Consider the following 27310-nt stretch of genomic DNA (forward strand, 5'->3'; position numbering starts at 1 on the left):
GGGGGCGCTGGTTCCCATCCAGCCCCTAGGATGGGGACAGACTGGCTCAGGGGGGCAGGGAATGGGATAGGGGGTGAGTGTCTCTCTCTCTCTGGCTGTTCTGCTGTTCTCCATGGCACCAGGCGAGAGCGGAAAGCTGCAATACCCTGTCCCCGGTGCCCGGGGAGGGCCCGAAGATGAGGGCGTCGGTCCGTATGACCCGCTACCTGGAATCCTGGGGGGCCGCCAAGCCCTTTGCCAACCTCAAGCACCTCGATACCATCCCAGCTGATCAGCCAGGATTCACCAGGAACAACCATTCGGTGTGTCCAGCAGGGGGAGACGTTTGACATGGCCCTGCCGAGCCCCTTCCAGACCCCAGCCCTACTCCCCGCAGCACGGCGCCCCCGTGCCGAGCCCCCCCCAAACCCCAGCCCTACTCTCTGCGGCACGGCACCCCCCAGCGAGCCCCTTGGTGCCACTCCCCGCAGCACGGCGCCCCCTGCTGAGCCTCCCCCCACACTATTTAATCAACCGAGCCCCAGTTCTCAGTTCCTTCACACATCACTAGGGGGCAGCAGCACAGACTGACACATGCCGTGCTTTAAAGGGGTAGCGCAGCCACCCACAAGTGGGAGCTGTCTTTCCCTGAGTCCCCCAATTGGGGCAGCACAACACCCCATAAATCAGACCCCCCCCTTCCCTTTTCTCTCCACAGGATAGCTCTCTGGGGTCCCTGAACCAGTCAAAGACCATGGAGCGGTGAGGTGTATCCCCTCCCTGTCCCTTACAATGTCAGGGGGGCATGAATATCTTTGGGGGAGGCAATGAGGGATGAGATCCTTGCTTGGCCCGTAGACCCCTCCCCCTGTGAATCAGCCCAAATTGTGATGCTCATTCTTCTTCCCCCGCCTTGGTGGATTTGGGGGTCTTGATTCCAAGGGATAGAAATGGGAGTGGCTGGGGGGGGGGGGTTGAGGGTGTCGGGTTCAGTGGGGTTTGGAGGGTCAGTTGGGGGGTCACTTTGGGGATCAGGCTGTGGGGAAATGAGGAATTGGGGGTCAGTGTGGGGTGATTTTTGGGGGGTCAGGCTGGGGGAAGCTGGCAAATTGCAGCAATGTGGGGGAGATATTAAGGGGTTGAGGCTGGGGGCACAGTGGGGATTTTTAGGGGGTCAGTGTGGGAGGTGATTTTGGAGTAGTGGGCTGCATTTGGGGGTTCCCTGGCACTGGTCCCCTATGGTCGTATTGGGGCGCCCCCACTACTGCCTCCTGGGGTCACTGTCCCCTATAACAGCGGTTCTCAATGTTCTGAGCCCCCCACATGTTCTAAAAACTCCAGGGCCCAGTGGGGAAGGGGGGACTCTGGGGTGGGGCGGCTCGGGCATAGGTGTAGTTTGACTTCTGTTTGGGCGGGGGGGGGGTAGGGACCAGCGGGGCTCAAATCAGCTCCACCTGGCGGGGTCTGGGAAGGGAGCGCCACCTCCACCCCCCCGACTCACCTCAGCAGGCCACCCAGCCTGTCTGGGGTGGGGTGGGGTGGGGATGCAACCAAAAATTATAACTGAAAGGTGGGGGGCTCAGCTCAAAAAGTTTGAAAATAGCTCAGGGTGTAGGGAGGGGGTAGTTAGGGGCTGTGTGGGTTGGGGGGTACCTCAGGGTGCAGGGAGGGGGAAGTTAGGGGGTGTGTGGGTCGGGGGGTAGCTCAGGGTGTAGGGAGGGGGTAGTTAGGGGCTGTGTGGGTTGGGGGGTACCTCAGGGTGCAGGGAGGGGGAAGTTAGGGGGTGTGTGGGTCGGGGGGTAGCTCAGGGTGCAGGGAGGGGGTACTTAGGGGCTGTGTGGGTGGGGGGGTAGCTCAGGGTGTAGGGAGGGGGTAGTTAGGGGCTGTGTGGGTGGGGGGGTAGCTCAGGGTGCAGGGAGGGGGTACTTAGGGGCTGTGTGGGTGGGGGGGTAGCTCAGGGTGCAGGGAGGGGGTAGTTAGGAGCTGTGTGGGTGGGGGGGTAGCTCAGGGTGTAGGGAGGGGGTAGTTAGGGGCTGTGTGGGTGGGGGGGTAGCTCAGGGTGCAGGGAGGGGGTAGTTAGGGGCTGTGTGGGTGGGGGGGTAGCTCAGGGTGCAGGGAGGGGGTAGTTAGGGGCTGTGTGGGTGGGGGGGGTAGCTCAGGGTGCAGGGAAGGGGTAGTTAGGGGCTGTGTGGGTGGGGGGGTAGCTCAGGGTGCAGGGAGGGGGTAGTTAGGGGCTGTGTGGGTGGGGGGGTAGCTCAGGGTGCAGGGAGGGGGTAGTTAGGGGCTGTGTGGGTGGGGGGGGTAGCTCAGGGTGCAGGGAAGGGGTAGTTAGGAGCTGTGTGGGTGGGGGGGTGGCTCAGGGTGTAGGGAGGGGGTAGTTAGGGGCTGTGTGGGTGGGGGGGTAGCTCAGGGTGTAGAGAGGGGGTAGTTAGGGGCTGTGTGGGTGGGGGGGTAGCTCAGGGTGTAGGGAGGGGGTAGTTAGGGGCTGTGTGGGTGGGGGGGTAGCTCAGGGTGTAGGGAGGGGGTAGTTAGGAGCTGTGTGGGTGGGGGGTAGCTCAGGGTGTAGGGAGGGGGTAGTTAGGGGCTGTGTGGGTGGGGGGGTAGCTCAGGGTGTAGGGAGGGAGTAGTTAGGGGCTGTGTGGGTGGGGGGGTAGCTCAGGGTGTAGGGAGGGAGTAGTTAGGGGCTGTGTGGGTGGGGGGGTAGCTCAGGGTGCAGGGAAGGGGAAGTTAGGGGCTGTGTGGGTGGGTGGGGGGTAGCTCAGGGTGTAGGGAGGGGGTAGTTAGGGGCTGTGTGGGTGGGGGAGGGTAGCTCAGGGTGCAGGGAAGGGGTAGTTAGGGGCTGTGTGGGTGGGGGGGTAGCTCAGGGTGTAGGGAGGGGGTAGTTAGGAGCTGTGTGGGTGGGAGGGTAGCTCAGGGTGCAGGGAGGGGGTAGTTAGGGGCTGTGTGGGTGGGGGAGGGTAGCTCAGGGTGCAGGGAGGGGGTAGTTAGGGGCTGTGTGGGTGGGGGAGGGTTGCTCAGGGTGCAGGGAGGGGGTAGTTAGGGGCTGTGTGGGTGGGGGAGGGGTAGCTCAGGGTGCAGGGAAGGGGTAGTTAGGGACTGTGTGGGTGGGTGGGTAGCTCAGGGTGTAGGGAGGGGGTAGTTAGGAGCTGTGTGGGTGGGGGGGTAGCTCAGGGTGTAGGGAGGGGGTAGTTAGGAGCTGTGTGGGTGGGGGGGTAGCTCAGGGTGTAGGGAGGGGGTAGTTTTGGGCTGTGTGGGTGGGGGGGTAGCTCAGGGTGTAGGGAGGGGGTAGTTAGGGGCTGTGTGGGGGGCGTAGCTCAGGGTGTAGGGAGGGGGTAGTTAGGGGCTGTGTGGGTGGGGGGTAGCTCAGGGTGTAGGGAGGGGGTAGTTAGGAGCTGTGTGGGTGGGGGGGTAGCTCAGGGTGCAGGGAAGGGGTAATTAGGAGCTGTGTGGGTGGGGGCTGTGTGGGTGGGGGAGGGTTGCTCAGGGTGTAGGGAGGGGGTAGTTAGGGGCTGTGTGGGTGGGGGAGGGTAGCTCAGGGTGCAGGGACGGGGTATTTATATTTATATAATGGAGATATCCCATCTCCTAGAACTGGAAGGGACCTTGAAAGGTCATCGAGTCCAGTCCCCTGCCTTCACTAGCAGGACCAAGTACTGATTTTGCCCCAGATCCGTAAGTGGCCCCCTCAAGGATTGAACTCACAACCCTGGGTTTAGCAGGCCAATGCTCAAACCACTGAGCTATCCCTCCCCCCCTGAGCTATCCCTCCCCCCCTGAGCTACCCCCCACACCCACACAGCTGTGTGGGTGGGGGGGTAGCTCAGGGTGTAGGGAGGGGGTAGTTAGGGGCTGTGTGGGGGGGAGGGTAGCTCAGGGTGCAGGGAGGGGGTAGTTAGGGGCTGTGTGGGTGGGGGGGTAGCTCAGGGTGCAGGGAGGGGGTACTTAGGGGCTGTGTGGGTGGGGGGGTAGCTCAGGGTGTAGGGAGGGGGTAGCTAGGAGCTGTGTGGGTGGGGGGGTAGCTCAGGGTGCAGGGAGGGGGTAGTTAGGGGCTGTGTGGGTGGGGGGGTAGCTCAGGGTGCAGGGAGGGGGTACTTAGGGGCTGTGTGGGTGGGGGAGGGTATCTCAGGGTGCAGGGAGGGGGTAGTTAGGGGCTGTGTGGGTGGGGGTAGCTCAGGGTGCAGGGAGGGGGTAGTTAGGGGCTGTGTGGGTGGGGGGGTAGCTCAGGGTGTAGGGAGGGGGTAGTTAGGGGCTGTGTGGGTGGGGGGGTAGCTCAGGGTGCAGTGAGGGGGTAGTTAGGGGCTGTGTGGGTGGGGGGGTAGCTCAGGGTGCAGGGAATGGGTAGTTAGGGGCTGTGTGGGTGGGGGGGTAACTCAGGGTGTAGGGAGGGGGTAGTTAGGAGCTGTGTGGGTGGGGGGGTAGCCCAGGGTGTAGGGAAGGGGTAGTTAGGAGCTGTGTGGGCGGGGGGTAGCTCAGGGTGTAGGGAGGGGGTAGTTAGGAGCTGTGTGGGTGGGGGGGTAGCTCAGGGTGTAGGGAGGGGGTAGTTAGGAACTGTGTGGGTGGGGGGGTAGCTCAGGGTGTAGGGAGGGGGTAGTTAGGGGCTGTGTGGGTGGGGGGTAGCTCAGGGTGTAGGGAGGGGGTAGTTTGGAGCTGTGTGGGTGGGGGGGTAGCTCAGGGTGCAGGGAAGGGGTAATTAGGAGCTGTGTGGGTGGGGGCTGTGTGGGTGGGGGCGTAGCTCAGGGTGCAGGGAGGGGGTAGTTAGGGGCTGTGTGGGTGGGGGAGGGGTAGCTCAGGGTGCAGGGAAGGGGTAGTTAGGGGCTGTGTGGGTGGGGGAGGGTAGCTCAGGGTGCAGGGACGGGGTAGTTAGGGGCTGTGTGGGTGGGGGCTGTGTGGGTGGGCGAGGGGTAGCTCAGGATGCAGGGAAAGGGTAGTTAGGGGCTGTGTGGGTGAGTGGGGGGTAGCTCAGGGTGTAGGGAGGGGGTAGTTAGGGGCTGTGTGGGTGGGGGGGTAGCTCAGGGTGCAGGGAGGGGGTAGTTAGGGGCTGTGTGGGTGGGGGGGTAGCTCAGGGTGCAGGGAGGGGGTAGTTAGGGGCTGTGTGGGTGGGGGAGGGTAGCTCAGGGTGCAGGGAAGGGGTAGTTAGGGGCTGTGTGGGTGGGGGGGTAGCTCAGGGTGCAGGGAGGGGGTAGTTAGGGGCTGTGTGGGTGGGGGGGTAGCTCAGGGTGTAGGGAGGGGGTAGTTAGGGGCTGTGTGGGTGGGGGGGGTAGCTCAGGGTGTAGGGAGGGGGTAGTTAGGAGCTGTGTGGGTGGGGGGGTAGCTCAGGGTGCAGGGAAGGGGTAATTAGGAGCTGTGTGGGTGGGGGCTGTGTGGGTGGGGGAGGGTTGCTCAGGGTGTAGGGAGGGGGTAGTTAGGGGCTGTGTGGGTGGGGGAGGGTAGCTCAGGGTGCAGGGACGGGGTATTTATATTTATATAATGGAGATATCCCATCTCCTAGAACTGGAAGGGACCTTGAAAGGTCATCGAGTCCAGTCCCCTGCCTTCACTAGCAGGACCAAGTACTGATTTTGCCCCAGATCCGTAAGTGGCCCCCTCAAGGATTGAACTCACAACCCTGGGTTTAGCAGGCCAATGCTCAAACCACTGAGCTATCCCTCCCCCCCTGAGCTATCCCTCCCCCCCTGAGCTACCCCCCACACCCACACAGCTGTGTGGGTGGGGGGGTAGCTCAGGGTGTAGGGAGGGGGTAGTTAGGGGCTGTGTGGGGGGGAGGGTAGCTCAGGGTGCAGGGAGGGGGTAGTTAGGGGCTGTGTGGGTGGGGGGGTAGCTCAGGGTGCAGGGAGGGGGTACTTAGGGGCTGTGTGGGTGGGGGGGTAGCTCAGGGTGTAGGGAGGGGGTAGCTAGGAGCTGTGTGGGTGGGGGGGTAGCTCAGGGTGCAGGGAGGGGGTAGTTAGGGGCTGTGTGGGTGGGGGGGTAGCTCAGGGTGCAGGGAGGGGGTACTTAGGGGCTGTGTGGGTGGGGGAGGGTATCTCAGGGTGCAGGGAGGGGGTAGTTAGGGGCTGTGTGGGTGGGGGTAGCTCAGGGTGCAGGGAGGGGGTAGTTAGGGGCTGTGTGGGTGGGGGGGTAGCTCAGGGTGCAGTGAGGGGGTAGTTAGGGGCTGTGTGGGTGGGGGGGTAGCTCAGGGTGCAGGGAAGGGGTAGTTAGGGGCTGTGTGGGTGGGTGGGGGGTAGCTCAGGGTGTAGGGAGGGGGTAGTTAGGGGCTGTGTGGGTGGGGGAGGGTAGCTCAGGGTGCAGGGAATGGGTAGTTAGGGGCTGTGTGGGTGGGGGGGTAACTCAGGGTGTAGGGAGGGGGTAGTTAGGAGCTGTGTGGGTGGGGGGGTAGCCCAGGGTGTAGGGAAGGGGTAGTTAGGGGCTGTGTGGGTGGGGGGGTAGCTCAGGGAGTAGGGAGGGGGTAGTTAGGGGCTGTGGGGTGTGGGGGGTAGCTCAGGGTGTAGGGAGGGGGTAGTTAGGAGCTGTGTGGGCGGGGGGTAGCTCAGGGTGTAGGGAGGGGGTAGTTAGGAGCTGTGTGGGTGGGGGGGTAGCTCAGGGTGTAGGGAGGGGGTAGTTAGGAACTGTGTGGGTGGGGGGGTAGCTCAGGGTGTAGGGAGGGGGTAGTTAGGGGCTGTGTGGGTGGGGGGTAGCTCAGGGTGTAGGGAGGGGGTAGTTTGGAGCTGTGTGGGTGGGGGGGTAGCTCAGGGTGCAGGGAAGGGGTAATTAGGAGCTGTGTGGGTGGGGGCTGTGTGGGTGGGGGCGTAGCTCAGGGTGCAGGGAGGGGGTAGTTAGGGGCTGTGTGGGTGGGGGAGGGGTAGCTCAGGGTGCAGGGAAGGGGTAGTTAGGGGCTGTGTGGGTGGGGGAGGGTAGCTCAGGGTGCAGGGACGGGGTAGTTAGGGGCTGTGTGGGTGGGGGCTGTGTGGGTGGGCGAGGGGTAGCTCAGGATGCAGGGAAAGGGTAGTTAGGGGCTGTGTGGGTGAGTGGGGGGTAGCTCAGGGTGTAGGGAGGGGGTAGTTAGGGGCTGTGTGGGTGGGGGGGTAGCTCAGGGTGCAGGGAGGGGGTAGTTAGGGGCTGTGTGGGTGGGGGGGTAGCTCAGGGTGCAGGGAGGGGGTAGTTAGGGGCTGTGTGGGTGGGGGAGGGTAGCTCAGGGTGCAGGGAAGGGGTAGTTAGGGGCTGTGTGGGTGGGGGGGTAGCTCAGGGTGCAGGGAGGGGGTAGTTAGGGGCTGTGTGGGTGGGGGGGTAGCTCAGGGTGTAGGGAGGGGGTAGTTAGGGGCTGTGTGGGTGGGGGGGGTAGCTCAGGGTGTAGGGAGGGGGTAGTTAGGGGCTGTGTGGGTGGGGGGGTAGCTCAGGGTGCAGGGAGGGGGTAGTTAGGGGCTGTGTGGGTGGGTGGGGGGTAGCTCAGGGTGTAGGGAGGGGGTAGTTAGGGGCTGTGTGGGTGGGGGAGGGTAGTTCAGGGTGCAGGGAAGGGGTAGTTAGGGGCTGTGTGGGTGGGGGGGTAGCTCAGGGTGCAGGGAGGGGGTAGTTAGGGGCTGTGTGGGTGGGGGGGTAGCTCAGGGTGCAGGGAGGGGGTAGTTAGGGGCTGTGTGGGTGGGGGGGTAGCTCAGGGTGTAGGGAGGGGGTAGTTAGGGGCTGTGTGGGTGGGGGGTAGCTCAGGGTGCAGGGAGGGGGTAGTTAGGGGCTGTGTGGGTCGGGGGGTAGCTCAGGGTGCAGGGAGGGGGTAGTTAGGGGCTCTGTGGGTGGGGGGGTAGGTCAGGGTGCAGGGAGGGGGTACTTAGGGGCTGTGTGGGTGGGGGAGGGTAGCTCAGGGTGTAGGGAGGGGGTATTTAGGGGCTGTGTGGGTGGGGGAGGGTAGCTCAGAGTGCAGGGAGGGGGTAGTTAGGGGCTGTGTGGGTGGGGGGGTAGCTCAGGGTGCAGGGAGGGGGTAGTTAGGGGCTGTGTGGGTGGGGGGGGTAGCTCAGGGTGTAGGGAGGGGGTAGTTAGGGGCTGTGTGGGTGGGGGGTAGCTCAGGGTGCAGGGAGGGGGTAGTTAGGGGCTGTGTTGGTGGGGGGGTAGGTCAGGGTGTAGGGAGGGGGTAGTTAGGGGCTGTGTGGGTGGGGGGTAGGTCAGGGTGCAGGGAGGGGGTAGTTAGGGGCTGTGTGGGTGGGGGGGTAGGTCAGGGTGTAGGGAGGGGGTAGTTAGGGGCTGTGTGGGTGGGGGGTAGCTCAGGGTGCAGGGAGGGGGTAGTTAGGGGCTGTGTGGGTGGGGGGGTAGCTCAGGGTGCAGGGAGGGGGTAGTTAGGGGCTGTGTGGGTCGGGGGGTAGCTCAGGGTGCAGGGAGGGGGTAGTTAGGGGCTGTGTGGGTGGGGGGGTAGCTCAGGGTGTAGGGAGGGGGTAGTTAGGGGCTGTGTGGGTGGGGGGGGTAGCTCAGGGTGTAGGGAGGGGGTAGTTAGGGGCTGTGTGGGTGGGGGGTAGCTCAGGGTGCAGGGAGGGGGTAGTTAGGGGCTGTGTTGGTGGGGGGGTAGGTCAGGGTGTAGGGAGGGGGTAGTTAGGGGCTGTGTGGGTGGGGGGTAGGTCAGGGTGCAGGGAGGGGGTAGTTAGGGGCTGTGTGGGTGGGGGGGTAGGTCAGGGTGTAGGGAGGGGGTAGTTAGGGGCTGTGTGGGTGGGGGGTAGCTCAGGGTGCAGGGAGGGGGTAGTTAGGGGCTGTGTGGGTGGGGGGGTAGCTCAGGGTGCAGGGAGGGGTTAGTTAGGGGCTGTTTGGGTCGGGGGGTAGCTCAGGGTGCAGGGAGGGGGTAGTTAGGGGCTGTGTGGGTGGGGGGGTAGCTCAGGGTGTAGGGAGGGGGTAGTTAGGGGCTGTGTGGGTGGGTCTGGGGTAGCTCAAGGTGCAGGGAGCGGTGAGCTAGGGTGTAACCGGGCCTTAGTGGGTCACAACTGAGGATGCCAAATTCAGGACGAACTGCTGAGAAATAGGGCAAACAGAACCCAAAACTGGTGGTTATTCGTTTATAAGATAGACCAAACCAGCCACAGAAGTAAACTCCTGGTTCACCACACTGGCTAACAAGAAAACAAACATAAAGACAGTTTCCTCAGGCATCCCAGTTCTTATATCACCACCACAACCACTAGATTCAGAGATGAGTGGTTCTTTACAACCAGTCTCATCAAATAATAGCTTCTTCTGATCCCAAAGGACCAGCCACACACCCAGGTCAATATATAACTTAGATCTTACACAAAAATCATGCTGGTGCCAATCCTTTAGTACCTAAAGGTTTATTCAAAAAAAGGAAGGAAGGAAGGAAGGAAGGTGAAAGTTACAATTGGTTAAAGGAATCAATTACATCCAGTAATGGCAAAATTCTTGGTTCAGGCTTGTAGCCGTGATGGAATAAACTGCTGGCTTGAGTCAAGTCTCTGGAGTAGGTCCCCAGCTTGGATGGGTCATTCAGTTCTTTGTTCAGAGCTTCAGTTTGTAGCAAGTTTCAGAGTAGCAGCCGTGTTAGTCTGAATCCGCAAAAAGAGCAGGAGTACTTGTGGCACCTTAGGCTGGGTCTACACTACCCGCCTGAATCGGCGGGTAGAAATCGACCTCTCGGGGATCGATTTATCGCATCCCATTGGGACGCGACAATTGATCCCCGAATCGACGCTCTTACTCCACCAGCGGAGGTGGGAGTAAGCGCCGTCGACGGGAAGCCGCAGAGGTCGATTTTGCCGCCGTCCCTACAGCGGGTAAGTCGGCTGCGATACGTCGAATTCAGCTATGCTATTCGCGTAGCTGAATTTGCGTATCTTAAATCGACCCCCCCCTGTAGTGTAGATGTAGCCTCAGAGACTAACAAATTTATTAGAGCATAAGCTTTCGTGGGCTACAGCCCACTTCTTCGGATACATAGAATGGAACATATATTGAGGAGATGTATATACACACATACAGAGAGCATGAACAAGTGGGAGTTGTCTTACCAACTCTGAGAAGCCAATTAAGTAAGTGGAAAAAAAAACTTTTGAAGTGATAATCAAGCTAGCCCAGTACAGACAGTTTGATAAGAAGTGTGAGAATACTTACTCATAGACTCATAGACTCATAGACTTTAAGGTCAGAAGGGACCATTATGATCATCTGGTCTGACCCCCTGCATGCTGCAGGCCATAAAACCGTCCCTACCCCTTCCCTGGACTCTGCCGTTGAAGTCCCCAATCCTGTTTTTAGTGACTTCAATCGACAGAGACCCTCCTGCTAGAGATCCCTGCCCCATGCTGCGGAGGAAGGCGAAAAACCTCCAGAGGCTCAGCCAATCTGCCCTGGAGGAAAATTCCTTCCCGACCCCAAATATGGCGATCAGTAAGACCCCGAGCATATAGGCAAGAGTCTCCAGCCTGACCCCTGTCAGCCATTATACTATTTACCTACCATTGCTTGGCTTTCCTTGACTACTATGTTTTACCATTAAACCATTCCCTCCATAAACTTATCTAACTTTATCTTAAAACCAGACAGGTCCGTCGCCCCCACCGTTTCCCTCGGAAGGCCGTTCCAATATTTCACCCCTCTGACGGTCAGAAACCTTCGTCTAATTTCAAGCCTGAACTTCCCCACGGCCAGTTTGTATCCATTCGTTCTGGTATCCACATTAGTACTAAGCTGGAATAATTCTTCTCCCTCCCTTGTATTAATCCCTCTAATATATTTAAAGATAGCAATCATATCCCCTCTCAGCCTTCGCTTTGTCAGACTAAACAACCCTAGCTCCTCTAGTCTCCTTTCGTACGACAGCTTTTCCATTCCTCTGATCATCCTAGTGGCCCTTCTCTGCACCTGTTCCAGTTTGAGTTCATCTTTTTTAAACATGGGAGACCAGAACTGCACACAGTACTCCAAATGAGGTCTCACCAGCGCCTTGTACAACGGAAGCAGGACCTCCTTATCCCTGCTAGATATACCTCGCCTAATGCATCCCAAGACAGCATTGGCTTTTTTCACCGCCACGTCGCATTGTCGACTCATAGTCATTCTGCGGTCTACAAGGACCCCTAGGTCCTTCTCCTCTTCCGTTACTTCTAACCAATGCGTCCCCAGCTTGTAACTAAAATTGTTATTAGTCATCCCCAAATGCATCACCTTACACTTTTCACTATTAAATTTCATCCTATTTCTGATACTCCAATTCACAAGCTCATTCAAGTCTCCCTGCAGGATATCCCTATCTTCCTGCGAATTTACAACGCCCCCCACCTTCGTATCATCCGCAAACTTTATCAGCCCACTGCTGCAATCGGTTCCGAGGTCAGTTATAAATAGATTAAATAAAATGGGTCCCAAAACCGAACCTTGAGGCACTTCACTAGTAACCTCCCTCCAACCTGACAGTTCACCCTTTAATACAACCCGCTGCATTCTCCTCATTAACCAATTCCCTATCCACCTCTGGATTTTCATATCGATCCCCATGTTTTTCAGTTTAACCAATAATTCCTCATGGGGTACAGTATCAAACGCTTTACTGAAATCCAGGTATATTAGGTCCACCGCATTTCCCCTATCTAATAAATCCGTTACTTTCTCAAAGAAGGAGATCAGATTCGTTTGGCACGATCTGCCCTTCGTAAAACCATGTTGTAATTTATCGCAATTTCCATTAACCTCCAGGTCCTCAACTAGTTTCTCTTTCAGAATTTTCTCTAACACCTTGCACACTACAGATGTTAAACTAACAGGCCTGTAGTTACCCGGATCACTTTTTTTCCCTTTCTTGAAAATAGGAACCACATTAGCTATTCTCCAGTCTAACGGGACCACCCCCGAGTTTACAGATTCATTAAATATTATCGCTAACGGGCCTGCTATTTCCCGCGCCAATTCCTTCAATATTCTCGGATGAAGATCGTCCGGTCCTCCCGACTTAGCCCCATTAAGGCGTTCAAGTTTTGTTTCTACCTCGGATACGGTAATCCCCCATCCCGAGTGCCCCTCTATAGTGGTGCTAGTATCCCTAATACCTTCATTGGCCTCATTAAACACCGATGCAAAATATTCATTGAGATATTGCGCCATGCCTAGATTGTACAAGGGGAGATAGATTCAATGTTTGTAATGGCTCAGCCATTCCCCGTCCTTATTCAATCCTGATTTGATTGTGTCTAGTTTGCATATCAATTCCAGCTCAGCAGTCTCTCCTTGGAGTCTGTTTTTGAAGTTTTTCTGTTGTAAGATAGTTTGTAGCAAGGTTCCTCCAGAGATCAGAAGTAGGATTGAAGACAAAATGGAGAAGATGCATCTACTTTTATAGTCTTTTACCCTGGGGCCAGTGCTAGGGTTACCATCTTTTAGTTTTTAAAAAGGAGGACACTCCATGGGGACCCGCCCCCGCCCCAACCCCCTTCCCTGCCCTCAGCCCCGCCCCAACTCTGCCCCCTCCCCTGAACGCTCCGCCCCCTGCTCTTCCCCCTCCCCTGCTTCCCGCGAATCAAATGTTCGCGGGAAGCCTGAAACAGGGAGGCAGCAGGTAGGCTGGGGCGGGGTGCGGTGCGCGGCGCGGCTCCGTCTGGCCCTCCTGGCGGAGCGGCTCCCTTCGGCGGCCGGCTGGCCGGCCCAGGCCAAGAGGCTCTGGCCCCGGCGTCTCCCGCCCGGCTTGGCTCGGGCCCTGGGGCACTGGCTCCCGGCCCGACCCGCGACCCCGGCTCCCGGCCCGGCCCGGCCCCGCAACCCCGGCTCCTGGCCCGGCCCCGCGACCCCGGCCCGGTCCCGTGACCCCGGACCCCAGCCCAGCACTGCGACCCCAGCTCCTGGCCCGGCCTGGCCCCCGGCCCGGCACCGCGCCCCCGGTTCCCGGCCCGGCACCGCGCGCCCGGCTCCTGCACCCCGGCCCGGCACCGCGCCCCCAGCTCCCGGCCTGGCTCCTGGCCCGGCACCGTGCCCCCGGCCCCGCATCCCCGGCTCCTGCCGAGCACTGCTGGCCCCGGCCCGGCCCCACACCGCCGACCCCAGCCCCAGAGGCCCCGTCCGAGCACCGCCGAGCCCTCCCCATTTTCCCGGACATGTCCGGCTTTTGGGGATTTCCCCCCGGACGGGGATTTGAGCCCCAAAAAGCCGGACATGTCCGGGAAAATCCGGACGTATGGTAACCCTAGCCAGTGCTCCCTTAAGCTTAGAAGCCTTAGCGTTCTCTCCATGGACATATCCCTGCAGGCCTTGCTGAGTCACAAGGTGTATCTGCCTTCTCTCAATGGCTCAATTGTATAGGTCATGGTCCTTAATGGGCCATCAAGCAGGCTAGGCAGAGCTGATGCCAAACTGTCTGAGGTGTCACCCAGAAGCATAGCACAAGTTTGAAATACAGACAGACATACAGATCTATAACTCATAGTACAAAGGTGATACAAACATATAAACAAGATGATCATAACATTTTTGCAGATATCTTACATGGCATATCCAGCTGTGACTGGTGTCCCAGTGCGGGCTAGCTATGGTCACTCAATTAGGGTGAACTGCAAAGTATGGGGCAGATAATCCCCATAAAACTGGGGGATAGTCCAATACTTATAACTTCACATACAAAAATGACACACACATACAGATTGCATAATCGTAACCAGCAAATCATAACCTTTTCATAGACACCTCACGCAACAACCGTTGTACAAGATTTGCTGCAACTATAGAACAGTGGTTGCAACAATGATTTATATGGTCATATTCTAATCTGATAACGTCACACGGGTAGCTCAGGGTGCAGGGAGGCGGTAGCTTGGGGCTGTGTGTGGGCAGGGGGTAGCTCAGGGTGAAGAGAGGGGTATCTAGGGGCTGTGAGTGGGCAGGGGGGTAGCTCAGGGTGAAGAGAGGGGGGTAGCTCAGGGTGCAGGGAGGGGGTATCTCGGGGCTCTGTGTGGGCAGGGGGGTAGCTCAAGGTGAAGAGAGGGGAGTAGCTCAGGGTGCAGAGAGGCGGTAGCTCGGGGCTGTGTGCCGGGAGGGCTCCCCTGCGGTCCCTGTTCCCTGAGGGCTCTGCCAGCCAGGGAGCCGGGTCCCCCACCCAGGTGGCTCTTACGGGCTGTAGGAGCAAAGGGGGCTGGGAGCTAAGGAGCAGCTTCAGAGCCCAGCGGCAGCGGGAGCTGAGGGAACGCGGCCGCCTGCCCCATGGCACCAGCTGTCCTGCACTGCCCAGCTCTGGCTTCCCGCCTCCCACCAGCCAGGGAGCGGGAAGAGAAGGAGGGGGACCAGGGGCGTGGAGCTGCCCTGGGACTGCCTGGCGGGGGGGCAACACCCCTGTGTCTCCCCAACTCTGCCCATGGGCTCAGGGCTTCTGCCCCGTGGGGCTTGGGGCTCCGGAATTCAGCCCAGCTGCTCCCACCTCCATCCCCACGGCTCCTGGCTCCAGCCCTGGGGGGCTTGGGCTCTGGGGTTTAGCTGCAGGGCCCCGCGGACCCCTGTTGAGAACTGCTGCCTTATAGGGTGCTCTCTCCCCTCCCCCACGTCTCACCCCCCCCATTCCATTTTCAGGGTTCGTTCCCCCAAGGGGCCGGATGAGGAGCTCGATGGGGTGGATGAGAAATTCTTCCAGGTGTTGGAACAGCTCAACTCCCAGAAGTAGGGTCCTGGGTGTGGGGGGAGGGGGGCATGGGGGGCTGGAGGTAGATTGGGAGAAAAGGGTGCAGAGGGGAGAGGGAAGAGGGTCTGGGAGTAAATGCAGAAGAGGGGCTGGGGAATGGGGGGCTGGGGTATTGCGGAAGAGAATGGGGGAAGAAAGAGGGAGGGGTCCCAGGAAGCGGGTGGGATGTAAGTGAAGGTGCCATGGGGGGCAGGACACAGGGTGAGGAATCAGGGCAGGGGAAAGGCAGAGGGGAAGGGTGCAGGGGGGGAGGCAAGAGAGGAGCAGCGAGGAAGAGGAGGGAGGCAGAGCTGGGGTTGGGCAGTGGGGCCGGAGTACGTGTGTATGGGGGGGGGGTCCCAGATCACGTCCACTCCCCTCTCTCCCCCCGTTTCAGACAGTGGAAGAAGTCGGAGGATTTTAACCGCATCACCCTGTACTTCAAGGAGAAACTCATGGAGAAGGAGGTGAGCTGGGCTCCCCGGTGGGCGAGGGGGCACTGCTGGGGGGAAGCTCGCAGCCCCAGGGCGAGCAGGCACCGACCCCCTGGAATCAGTTCATGGGTCTGACGGCTGACTCGGGACATTCTGCTGCATGGGGCCCCCTGGTGGACACGGTCCCTCATTGCAGCTCTCTCTGTCTCACCATGTAGTATCGACTCTCCGCTCTGCCTGCCTTCAAGTACTACACGGCCTGCACCTTCCTGGTCTTCCTCTCCAACTTCCTCATCCAGATGCTGGTGGCCCACAAGTGAGGATGACAGAGGGGTTGGGATCCCCTCCCTCCCCGACCCCAGCTCTGCTGGTACCCCTCAGTCCTGACCCGCAGCCTGGGCTCCCGCTCCCCCCACCACGGCACATGGATTTTATGAGACAACCTGAGTCATGTCTAGGGTTACCATACGTCCGGGTTTCCCCGGACATGTCCGGCTTTGGGGTCTTTAAATAGCCGTCCGGGGGGAATTTGTAAAAAGCTAAAAATGTCCGGATTTCCCCCGGACGGCTATTTAAAGACCCCAAAGCCGCTGATAGGGCAGCCGCGCCGGCTGAAAGCGGTACTGGGAGCAGCATGGAGCAGCCGCGAGCGGTGGGTGCGGGCGGCCCGGCTCCCCCTGCCTGGGGCTCCCCTCGCCCTCCGGGGAGCGCGGGCTCCTCCTCTGCAGCACTGCCCGCCGCGGGGCTGGGGCTCTCCCGGGGCTCTGCCCTGCACACGCCCAGCACCCCTGGGACTGCTCCTGCCTCCCTGGGCTGGCCCCAGATCCCCTCCCCCGGGGGGCTGGGGTCCTGCTGCGGCTTGTGCCCCTCTGCCTCCTCCGCGGGGCAGGCAGCCCCAGGGGGTTGAGGCTGTGCCACCCCTTCCCCAGCTTCCCGCTCCAGCAGCCCCCGCACCGCCCTGCCAGGCCTGTTCAGCCCTCGGCCCCACCGGGTCCTGCCCTGCTTCAAGCAAAACACCCCCCCCCCCCCCCCCCCGTGCGGTGGCCGGGACTGGGAGAGCCGCAGCAAAGCCTCCCCCGGAGCTGGTGCAGGAGACGAGCCTGGCTCTCAGCCCAGGCTCCGGTATCAGCCTGCAGCCCGGAGCGGAGCCACCCCCCCGCCGGCTCGGCTCGGCTCGGCTTGGCTCGGCTCAGCCCAGCCCTGCTCTTAAAGGGACAGGGACCCCACCATGGGGGGGTGTCACCTCACCCCCTCCCCCGCCTGGGGGGCCCGGTGATGGGGGTGCTCGGCACCATAGCAGCGCAGAGGGGAGGCCAGCGATGCACCTTACTCTCTCCTGCACTGCCAGCCATGGTCTTGCCTCCTTTCGCCAGCTCTGTGAGGCACTGTACCCCTCAGAGCAGCAAATGGTAGCAGATTCTGCTGTCTCCAAGCAGAGTCTAGCCGAGTGTTTATTTCCACAGCAGTGAGTTTTCGGTTTGGTGCATTCACTCCTGATCTCCCTGGTAAAGTGTAACAAAAGCCCTTGGCATTCATTTTCTCAGTGTTTCTGGGAATACCTTTTTCAGTTTCATAGATTGATCTGGGATCTTTCTTTTGCTGTTTCTGGAGAGAACTGTTGACAGCAGGGAGATATGTCCCTGACTAGAGGATAGGAAGCAAATTTGACTAGACCAGTTGTGACTTCCTTTTTATTTGTTACTATAAAATGTATTACACACAAATAGATTGCTAATGAGCTTCCACCTTTGGGTTTCTGGAAAACAACTCACTCTAATACTTAGAAGATGCAGGGACCTTTGGTCTTAAAAAAATGAAACATCAGACTCATGAATTTGGAGGAAGTGCAGTGGTCCATTTATGAAATTTCTAAAAACATGATTCAAAAAATCCTTCTGAGACCCCAATAGCCTTACAATAGAAATAGAAAGTAAAACAAAGACATTCTTGATCCAGGTCAATTAGAGCAGTGGTTGTCAATGTTTCCAGACTACTGTACCTCCTTCAGGAGGCTGATTTGTCTTGAGTGCCCCTCACTTAAAAACTACTTGCTTACAAAATCAGACATACAAATACAAGTATCACCGCACAGTATTACTGAAAAATTGCTTATTTTCTCATTTTTACCATATAAATTATCAAATAAATCACGACTCCCAGATTGAGAAACACTGGTATAGTACATAGAGCAGTATAAACAAGTCACTGTCTACGATGATGGTTGCATATGCTTCAATAATTAGTTTGGCAAGGCCTTCTATAGCAAAGTTGCACACATTTTTATACAATATCAGGCAAACCAGCTTGGATCTCTCACTATTCATGTCTCTGTACTAATTGTGCTCTGCATCATTGAACAAAAAAGTTATTTAACCGAGCTTGAAATTTGTCATTATACTGAGATTTCTAAAAATACCCTTCTAGAAAAACTTCCATTTGGCTTCCCAGTAAAGAAAAGGACTTTATATAGCTTGTTTGTTTGAACTTCGAGGCCCATACAGTCCCTGAAATGACACGGCCTTGGTTAGTGTTGTGCCCCATTTCTCACAGTACTCATGATGGGTTGGATTGTCACAGCCCAGCTCAGCCACACAAGGGAGTAAATATTATCTTTTCCAAGTAGACCCCGCTGATATGGGGATGCCCCTTTAAAGGAAGGCCCCGGGACAGGTATGGACAGGGGAGTCCCTCCAGTGGAGGGAGAGGTGAGTGTCAGAGGTAGGGTTACCATGCGTCCGGATTTTCCCAGACATGTCCGGCTTTTTGGTCCTCAAATCCCCGTCCAGGAGGAATTTCCAAAAAGCCGAACATGTCCGGGAAAATAGGGAGGCATGGTAAGGGGACCGCCTCCTCCCTGTGCTCCAACTTTCCTGGCTCCTGCCGCTCTCCACCGCGGCAGGGACTGAAGCAACTTCCCCAGCGCAGCAGCCGGGGGGCGGGACGGAGGAGGAGGAATGTGGGGTGCTCGGGAGGGGGCAGAGTTGGGGTGGGGAAGGGGAGGAGTTGGGGCGGGGCCGGGGGCAGGGAAGGGCGGAGTTGGGGCGGGGGCGGGGTCCCGTGGGGTGTCCTCTTTTTGCACTATTGAAATATGGTAACCCTAGTCATGTCCCAGCCCTGAGCCAAGGCTCAGCAGAGTCATAAATCATGCAACTGGTGCTGATGGGGCAGAAACGTCTCCTGAACTTGTCATCCCCTGGGCTTCGCTCCCCGCTTCCCCCTCCACAACTCTGCCAGTGCCCCTCAGTCCCAACCCAGACCCCCTGCCAGCCCAGCCCTGGGCTCCCCCCTCCACAGCTCTGCCGGTGCCCCTCAGTCCTCACCCACAGCCCCCTGATAGTCCAGCCCTGGGCTCCCCCCTCCACAGCTCTGCCGGTGCCCCTCAGTCCCAACCCAGAGCCCCTTGATAGCCAACCCCTGGGCTCCCCCCCTCCGCAGCAGTGCCGCCCAGAGGATTCAGGGGGCCTGGGGCAAAGCAATTTCGGGGGCCCCTTCCATAAAAACAGTTGCAATACTATAGAACACTATATTCTTGTGGGGGCCCCTGTGGGGCCCGGGGCAAATTGCCCCACTTGCCTCCCCCTCTGGGCAGCCCTGCTCTACAGCTCTGCCAGTGCCCCTCACTCCCAACCCGCAGCTCCTGATAGCCCAGCCCTGGGCTCCCCCCTCCACAGCTCTGCTGGTGCCCCTCAGTCCCAACCCACAGTCCACTGCTATCCCAGCCCGGGGGTCCCTATTATTTCTAGTTTGCCTTCTGTTCTCCTCCAGGACCCCAGCTCTAGGAATCTCCTACGGCATCTCCTTCTTCCTCTTCATCCTCCTCCTCTTCATCTGCTTTGCTGGGAACCTGGCGGTAAGTGAGATGGGCAGGTCACTGCTGTGGGGAAGCTCACAGCTCCAGAGTTGCTCTTGTATTTCCCCCCCACCCCCCGAATATGCCCCAGCTAGGGGAAGCTCTTGTCCCTGCAACCCCTGGCTGGGGGCAATCTAACCCTCCCCTCCCCCTACCCGCACCCTGCCATCTGCCTGCTCTCCCAGAAGTGCTTCCAGAAAGGCCCCAAGATGCTGTACTGGGTGCCCTCCCTCTCCACGGCCGTCTGCACCCAGCCCTGGCTCCGGGTCACCCTGGGCGTTACCACCATCCTGGTTGTCCTCACCATGGCGATGTTCAACTTCGTGAGTAACCAAAAGAGGGGGCGTTCTCTTCCCAGCCCTGGGAAGGGAGGGGGGTCTAGTAGAGCAGAGGTGCTGGGCTCCAGGACTCCTGGGTTCTCTCCCCAGCCCTGGGAGGGGAGGGGGGTCTAGTAGAGCAGAGGTGCTGGGCTCCAGGACTCCTGGGTTCTCTCCCCAGCCCTGGGAGGGGAGGGGGGTCTAGTAGAGCAGAGGTGCTGGGCTCCAGGACTCCTGGGTTCTCTCCCCAGCCCTGGGAGGGGAGGGGGGTCTCGTAGAGCAGAGGGGCTGGGCTCCAGGGCTCCTGGGTTCTATCCCTGGCTCTGGGAGAGGAGGAGGGTTTCGTAGAGCAGAGGGGCTGGGCTCCAGGACTCCTGGGTTCTCTCCCCAGCCCAGGGAGAGGAGGGGGGTCTCGTAGAGCAGGGGCAGGCAAACTTCTTGGCCTGAGGGCTACTTCGGGTTTCCAAAATTGTCTGGAGGGCCGGTTAGGGGAGGCTGTGCCTCCCAAACAGCCAGGCGTGGCCCAGCCCCCCCCATCCTATTCCCCCTGCTTCTCGCCCCCTGACAGCCCCCCCTCGGGACTCCTGCCCCATCCAACCCCCCCTCTCCTTCTTGACTGCCCACCACCCCGAACTCCCCTGCCCTCTATCCAACCCCCCTTGCTCCCTGCCCCCTTACCGCACTGCCTGGAGCACCAGTGGCTCCAGCCACGCCACCACGCTGCCCACAGCACCAGGACAGGCAGCCGCGCCGCCCGGCTGGAGCCAGCCACGCACCGTGCAGCACAGAGCACCGGGTCAGGCTGGGCTCTGCAGCTGTGCGGCCCCAGGAGCTCACAGCCCCGCTGCCCAGAGCATTGTGGGGGAGGGGGAACACCAGGGGAGGGGCTGGGGGTAGCCTCCCGGGGCAGGAGCTCAAGGGCCGGGCAGGAGGGTCCCACGGGCTGGATGTGGCCCGTGGGCCATAGTTTGCCCACCTCTGGTCTAGTGGTTAGACTGGGGAGGCTGGGAGCCAGGACTCCTGGGTTCTATCCCCAGCTCTAGGAGGGGAGTGGGGTCTAGTGGTTGGAGCAGAGGGGGCTGGGAACCAGGACTCCTGGGTTCTATCCCCAGCTGTATCCCTCTTGCTGCTTACAATTACCATCCTCTTCTTTGAGCAGTTCTTCATACCCACGCCCTGGTGTCCTCCACCATCCCATAATCCCACGGTGCCAGTGAATGCCACACGAGAATCTCCCTCGACCGATTCCTTATTCAGCATTCCGGTAAGCTTCACGCACCAGTAGGATGGTGTTGGTGTTGAAGGTGGACTTGGGAAGGTCTTTAACTCACCGCCCACTTTCTCCCTTGCCCTGCCCCCTTCCCCTATGCCCCGCCCCTTCCCCACATGCCCCTCCCCCTTGCCTCCCCAGTACTACGTTTACTGTTGCATCCTGGGACTCCTCTCCTGCTCACTCTTCCTCCACATGAATTTTGAACTCAAGTTCCTGATGCTGACGCTTTGCCTGGTGATCTACAATGTCCTCTTCCTCCGCAGCCACGCCTGGCTCTCCGACTGCTACGTCGGGCGCCTCTACCCCAACCAGACCGTGCTCAGGTAACCGCTGGGGAGGTGCCCCTGTAGCGCCCCCTAGGGATAGCACTGACTGCTGGGGAGAGTGCCCCCTGCTGAGCCCCCGCCTGGGTCCTTGCAGCATAGCGCCCCCTAGTGTCGCACTGGGGCCAGCACTGACTGCCAGGGTAGAGCGCCCCCTGCTTAGCCCCTGTCCCAGCAGAACCCAGAAGTCTCCGACTCAAACACAACGCAGTCCTGCTTAGCAGGTCCGATCTGGGCCCAGGTCTGCTCTCCGCTTAGGGTTACCAGATGCCCAGTTTTCTACCGGAAAGATGTACTGACTGGACACTACAAGTGCGGTTAGCCCTGGCGGGCGGCCGGGAGAAGAGGTGCCAGGTCATCAATCCGTGCCAGTCCCTGCTCAGCTAGGGCCACCTCCTATGTCTTGTGAGCAGGCAGGCAGGCAGGCTCCGCGTCAGACTGCAGCTCCGGAGCAGAGGGAGCCCAGGGAGGGGAGGCAGTGGAGATGATCCAGCTAGGAGGAAGTGGAGGGGAGCGAGCAGGGAGCAGGGCCTTGGGGGAAGAGACAGAGAAGTGCGCAGGGCCTCGAGGGAAAAAGCTTGCAGGGGCATGGGCGGGGTTTCGAGGAAACACATGGAGGAGGGTCAGGGCCTCGAGGGAAGAGGCGGGGCATGGGGCGGGGCATGGGGTATTGGTTGTCAACAATTGGAAAGTTAGCAACCCTCTCTCTGCTACCTGGTCTCTCTCCTTCTGTCTGCAGGCCGGGGGTCCTGAAGGAACCCAAGCTGATGGGAGCCGTTTCCTTCTTTGTCTTCTTCTTCACCCTGCTGGCTCTGGCTAGACAAGTGAGTCACAGGGCCCCCTAGGGGTGAGGCACTGCCATCCCAGACACCTGGGTCCTATTCCCCCTCCTAGTTCCTCCCCCTGTGGGGCTGAGAGCTGCAAGGCCCACTGGGGACTTCCCTTGGGTTCCCTTCTCCATCCTAGTCTGTCCTGCTGTGGTGCCCCTGGGGGTGAGCACCTTGTACTGCTATCCAGGACACCTGGGTTCAATATCCCATTCCAGTCTGTTGTGGTGCAAGCCCCCTAGAAGAAAGTGCCCTGCGCTGCTGTCCCGGACACCTGGGTCCCACTCTCTCCCTGGGTGCTGAGAGCTGCAGTGCCCCTACAGGTGAGTGCCCTGCACTTCCATCCCAGAGGCCTGGGTCCCGGGTCCCATTCCTTGTCCCAGGCTCTCCCCCCAGGTGCTGGGAGTTGCATGCTATCCTGGATACCTGGGTCCCATCCCAGTCACTCCTACTGGATGCTGGGAAGTACAGGGCCCGCTAGGGTGAGAACTGCCCATCTCCATTCCTGGGGGGTCCTGATGGGCTGGGCCCCTCTATGTCTCTCTCGAAGAACGAGTATTATTGCCGCCTTGACTTCTTGTGGAAGAAGAAGTTCAAGAAGGAGCGCGAGGAGATCGAGACCATGGAGAACCTGAACCGTGTCCTGCTGGAGAATGTGCTCCCGGCCGACGTGGCGCAGCAATTCATCGGCCAGAACCGGCGTAACGAGGTCAGCCCAGCTGCGTGCCTCCCCTTTAACAGGGGAATTTCTGACTGCCGCCATTCAACTCTCCAATGCTGCCACCCGGTGGCCAAGCTGGGGACTGCAGCCAGAAGGAAGTGGGCTAATGATTCATAGAATTTCCCAGAAGGGACTGTTAGGTTAGCTAGTCTGACTTCCCGAGGAGCACAAGCCATGGATCTTCACCCAGGTACCCCTGTACTGAGCCCAGCTTGGGTTAGACCAAAGCGTTTCAGTCCTTGGGATGCTAAACTGTTGTGACCACTGGAGAGATGGAGGTGGTGCTGTTGCCCAAGGACCCGGCAATGCCAGGAATTTATTGGGTGACACGAGCCCAGGTGATTCCAGCAGGCGTCCCACACCCCATGCCTCAGAGGAAGGTGGAAACTCGCCCCAGATCCTTGCCAATTTGACCTGAGGGAGGTTCCTTCCCCACCCACCACAAATCTGGTGACCCAGAGCATGTGCTCCAGACTGACCAGCCAGGCATCTAGACGGAGAGTTCTCTGAACCTCCTCAGAGCCCTGGTCCACCCTATCCAATGTCCCATCTCCAGCTGTGGCCAATCCCTGATACTTCAGAGGAAGGTGAAAAAATACCATGGAATGCATCTGGCCAATTATGCATTGAGGGGGAAAAGAATCGGTGACCTCTGCATTCCCTATCCTGGTCCCGTCTCGCTGGGGCTGAGAGCTGTGGGTCCCATAGGGATGTCAGTGTGGATGTCTGGGTTCCATTCTCCATCCCACTCCCCCTGTGGGGCTGAGAGCTGCAGGACCCATGGAGATGTCACTGTGGATGTCTGGATCCCATTCTCCGTCCCACTTCTCGTGTGGGGCTGAGAGCTGCCGGTCCCATAGCGATGTCAGTGTAAATGTCTGGGTTCCATTCTCCGTCCCACTCCCCCTGTGGGGCTGAGAGCTGCGGGACCCATGGGGATGTTGTCCCGCAGATCATGGGTCCCATTCCCCATGCTACTCCCTCACCTGTGGTGCTGAGAACAGCAGGGCCCCTAGGAGAACTCTCCTGGATGCCTGGGTCTCATTCTTGAGATCCTGACATGGCGTGTGTCCATATAAGTTTACTAAGATTGCCAACATATGGACACTCAGTTCCCATTGAAATCATTAGGATTTAGGACCGTAGGACTGGAAAAGGCCTCCTGGGTCACCAAATGTGGGTCCTGTTACCTCAGATAGCCCTGTCTTCCCTATCGAGCACCATCCTCACTCTACTATAGGGTTTTCCCACCGCCACCACTCCTATTAGAGGCTGTTCCAGAACCTCCTTTGTCTGATGGTCAGAAACCTTCTTATCTTCTCCAGCCTCAGTTGCTCCCTGGTTAGTTTATCCCATTTGTTCTCGTGCCAGCATTGTCCTCTAGTTTCATGAGCTCTTCCCCGTCCCTGGTGTTTCCCCTGATGTATTTACAGAGAGCAGTCAGCCTGTGGTTTCAAGCTAAATAAGCCCAGCTCTTTTTCCTTTTGTCAGACTGGCTCTCCATTCCCCCAATCATCCTTGCAGCCCTTCTCTGCATCTGGTCTAACTTGAATGAGTTTGGGCTACCGAATCACACTGGCTGGTTTGAGCATCTCAACAGCTGCTGTTGAATTGCTCTTGTGGGGTCTGTGTGTGATGGTGTAGTGGAATCTTTTTAGTGTGATGTTGTGGAATGGGGAAGTGGTTGAGTTCGGTGGATTGTAATAATGATTGTGTTGGGTTTTGTTACATGCAAGGTGATGGATGGGTTCAGGAGGCTGTGGTGGTTGGGATAAATCATGGTGGTCTGATGGGGTTTTGCTTTGGGTTGTGGTGTAGCTGGGGCTGGTTGGTTGGTGGTTGGGTTTAGTGATGGGTGGGTTGTCTGGGTTTGCAGGGTAGTAGTGTTGGTTGGGGGCTGGTTGGATTTCACTGACTGTGTTGGTTGGCTTCAGTGCACTGTGTTAGTTGGTTGTGATGGTAGGTGTGTTCGCTGGAGCTGGTTCGCTGGAGTGGGCTCTGCTGGCTGACTGGGGTGGGCTGTGTTTGGGTTAGTTAGATGGGTTTCATGACTGCTATGTTGGTTGAAAATGTTTGGGTTTGGTTGGCTACGGTGATGCCTGTGTTAGTTGGGGGTGTTTGGGTTTGGCTGGCTGTGGTGAGGGGTGTGTTGCTGGAGTTGGCTGACTGTGGTGGGTTGTGTTGACTGGGGTGGTTGGGTAAGTGTGTGATGGCTGTGTTAGTTGGGGATATTTGGCTTTGATTGGCTATGCTGATCAATACGTTGGTTGGGTTTGGGTACCTGTGTTGGTTGGAGGTGGGGTCTATACTGGACTGTGGGAATGTGGTTTGGTAGGTTGTATTGTTTGGCAGTGGTTGGGTTTGTATGGCTGTGCTAATGGCTGTGCTGTTTGGAGTTGACTGATTGTGGTGGGATCTGGCTGGCTCGGGTGTCTGTATTGATTGTGGTGGTTGGACAGGTTTGGTGTTGGTTGGGGTGGTTGGGTTTGGTTGGTGGAAGGGTTGGCTGTGGTAGGTGGGTTTTGGCTGTGGTTTGATTTGCGTCTATCTGCTGTGTCCACACTCTGTGTGAAGTTATCGGAAAGTGACGCGCTGTCTCTCTCTCCCCTGCATCCTCCCATCCAGGACCTTTACCATCAATCCTATGACTGTGTCTGTGTCCTCTTCGCCTCCATCCCCGACTTCAAGGAGTTCTATTCCGAGTCCAACGTCAACCACGAAGGGCTGGAATGTCTGCGGCTGCTCAATGAGATCATTGCGGATTTTGACGAGGTCTGAGGGGATTCAGATGAGATCGGGGCACTGGAAAGTGGGCAGCATCTCAGCACATTGTTAATGGGTCATGGGGCCAATCTGGAGCAGAGGGGGGCTGTCTCGATAGAGCTAGTTGGGCTGAGGATCCAATCCAGGGCAAGTAGGGGGAGTGAGATGGGGCTGAATGGACCAATGACTTGGTTATTTCTAATCCTGCAGCTGCTCTCGAAGCCAAAATTCAGTGGCGTGGAGAAGATCAAGACCATTGGCAGCACCTACATGGCAGCTACGGGATTAAATGCCACTTCTGGCCAGGACAACCAGCAGGTACCTCCTTTCTCTCTGCTTGCTGGAGCTCCAGCCAAGTGTTCCCCAGTTTCCCAGAACCCCTTGGGGCTGGGTGACAGCTCCTGAGTTTACCCTGTGTCCCATCTCTCTCAGACCCTTGCTCACCTGGACATATGCCCTGATGGTGGGTTGACTGCTTTCTCATTGGTTGTGGGTGGGATTAGACATTGGTTCCCTGATTGTGACTGGTGGATTTTCCTCCTCTCCCATTGTGGCGGTGGTGGGATTTACCCTTCAGGATGCCGAGAGGAGCTACACCCACCTGGGCATCATGGTGGAGTTCGCGGTGGCCCTGATAGCCAAGCTGGATATCATCAACAAACACTCCTTCAACACCTTCAAACTCCGTGTGGGTGAGTTCCCTCCAACCTAGATGCAGGAACAATCACCTCCAGGCTCTGCAACCTTTGCTGTCCATTGGATGTGGCCAGCATTGTTGACACTGTTGATTGACCATGGCTGACGGCCAATGCAGGGCCTGCTGGTTGGCCATGGCCAATGGCCAACATTGGCCTTGCAGATTGGGCACACCAACTATGGCCAACGTTGACCTCATCCGACTGGCCGTGCTTCCCCAATTTCCAGTGATGACCCCACCCACTTGACCACATGCGCAGTGAGCAGTGTTGACCCTGCTCAGATGACTGATTTGGGGATATGTGATTAGGATTGGGGAGGAGCAATGTAGGGATTTGGGGGGATGTGTCTGGTATTTGGGTGTCAGGATTTCAACACTGGGTGCTGGAATTCTGGGGGTGCTGAGCTGGGATGTTGATGTTCGATGCTGGGATTTCAGGACTGTTCCAACAGACTATGTCATGCCAGGTAATTTTTGAGGCTCTCATGAAATGTTCACATGGTCTCACCCTGCAGAAATCTTACTAGCTGTGTCCCCCATCCTCCTACATTTGTCTCTCTCCCACCTTCCCACCTCCTTTCCAGGAATAAACCATGGCCCTGTGGTGGCTGGTGTGATCGGAGCCCAGAAACCCCAATATGACATTTGGGGAAACACGGTGAATGTGGCGAGTCGCATGGAGAGCACTGGGGTGCTGGGGAAGATCCAGGTATGAGGAATGACGCCGTGTTGCCAACTTAGCGACTTTGTCACCAGATTTAGTGACTTTTTGGTTTCCCTAGCGAGAAAATAAGTGTCCAAGTGACCAGTGACAAATCTAGTGACTTTCACTGCCAATTGCAGTGGCATTCAGAAAAAGACGTCACCAATGTGTATAGTCACAAAATCATTCACAAGCAGCTCCGTAGTTTTAATAAAATCCATTCCGTGCTCTTCTTAGTACATTCTGTTGCACACCCCGTCAATGTCATCATGTCTCAACTGAGCATGTCCTCGGAAGGAATCGCATTCCAGGGCTTCTTGGGCTGAGATCACTATAATCTGCAGGCGAGGAAAAGAAGTTTGTGGAGGCTAATTAAATCCTTAGCTAAAGCCAGGTGCACTTTGGTGAGAGCAGCACATTAGCCAGGCCCTGTTTGTATCCAACGTGTTCTTTCTCGCTGCTCCGTCGTAGGTAGCGCACCCTGGGGTGCAGAGAAAACTGGCTGATGAAGTGAGCAGGGTGGGGGAGGCAGGTTAGCCAGTGAGGAGAGCCGCACGGATGGAAGATGGGGTGGGATGGGATGGGCCCATGTGCCCCAATGGGGCGAGGGAGCTCCGTTGCCTTCAGGGATGAAGCCCTTACTACAGGATCAAAAGTGGAACTAGCTTAATTTTGGTTCCTCTTTACTCCTTCCCCTGGCGTGGCCTGGGGTTAGCTGCCCAGATGGTTTCAGAAATGGAACCCTGGCAGCGGGGGGAAGGGGTCTGGCTAGCAGACTTTTGTTTTTAAATCTACTTTCTTGGCTCTCTGCAGCGCTGAGGTCAGGTCAGGTGAAT

At 58.3% G+C, this 27310-nt stretch overlaps 1 protein-coding gene across 1 annotated transcript in view; it reads left to right on the top strand.

The window, feature by feature from the left end:
• ADCY4 (adenylate cyclase 4) overlaps positions 1 to 27310 on the top strand; it is a 41351-nt gene that overhangs the window by 10460 nt on the left and 3581 nt on the right. The window contains exons 10-24 of the mRNA XM_054045790.1: positions 123 to 302; positions 698 to 741; positions 14479 to 14565; positions 14964 to 15033; positions 15219 to 15316; positions 18766 to 18850; positions 19036 to 19173; positions 20327 to 20431; positions 20579 to 20763; positions 21503 to 21587; positions 22141 to 22299; positions 24937 to 25083; positions 25285 to 25392; positions 25652 to 25766; positions 26356 to 26480. Coding sequence (XP_053901765.1) covers positions 123 to 302; positions 698 to 741; positions 14479 to 14565; positions 14964 to 15033; positions 15219 to 15316; positions 18766 to 18850; positions 19036 to 19173; positions 20327 to 20431; positions 20579 to 20763; positions 21503 to 21587; positions 22141 to 22299; positions 24937 to 25083; positions 25285 to 25392; positions 25652 to 25766; positions 26356 to 26480 — 1731 coding nt within the window. The remainder of the gene's footprint in view (positions 1 to 122; positions 303 to 697; positions 742 to 14478; positions 14566 to 14963; positions 15034 to 15218; positions 15317 to 18765; positions 18851 to 19035; positions 19174 to 20326; positions 20432 to 20578; positions 20764 to 21502; positions 21588 to 22140; positions 22300 to 24936; positions 25084 to 25284; positions 25393 to 25651; positions 25767 to 26355; positions 26481 to 27310) is intronic.

This window comes from Malaclemys terrapin, chromosome 12 (genome assembly GCF_027887155.1).
Source record: "Malaclemys terrapin pileata isolate rMalTer1 chromosome 12, rMalTer1.hap1, whole genome shotgun sequence".
Lineage (NCBI taxonomy): Eukaryota > Metazoa > Chordata > Testudines > Emydidae > Malaclemys > Malaclemys terrapin.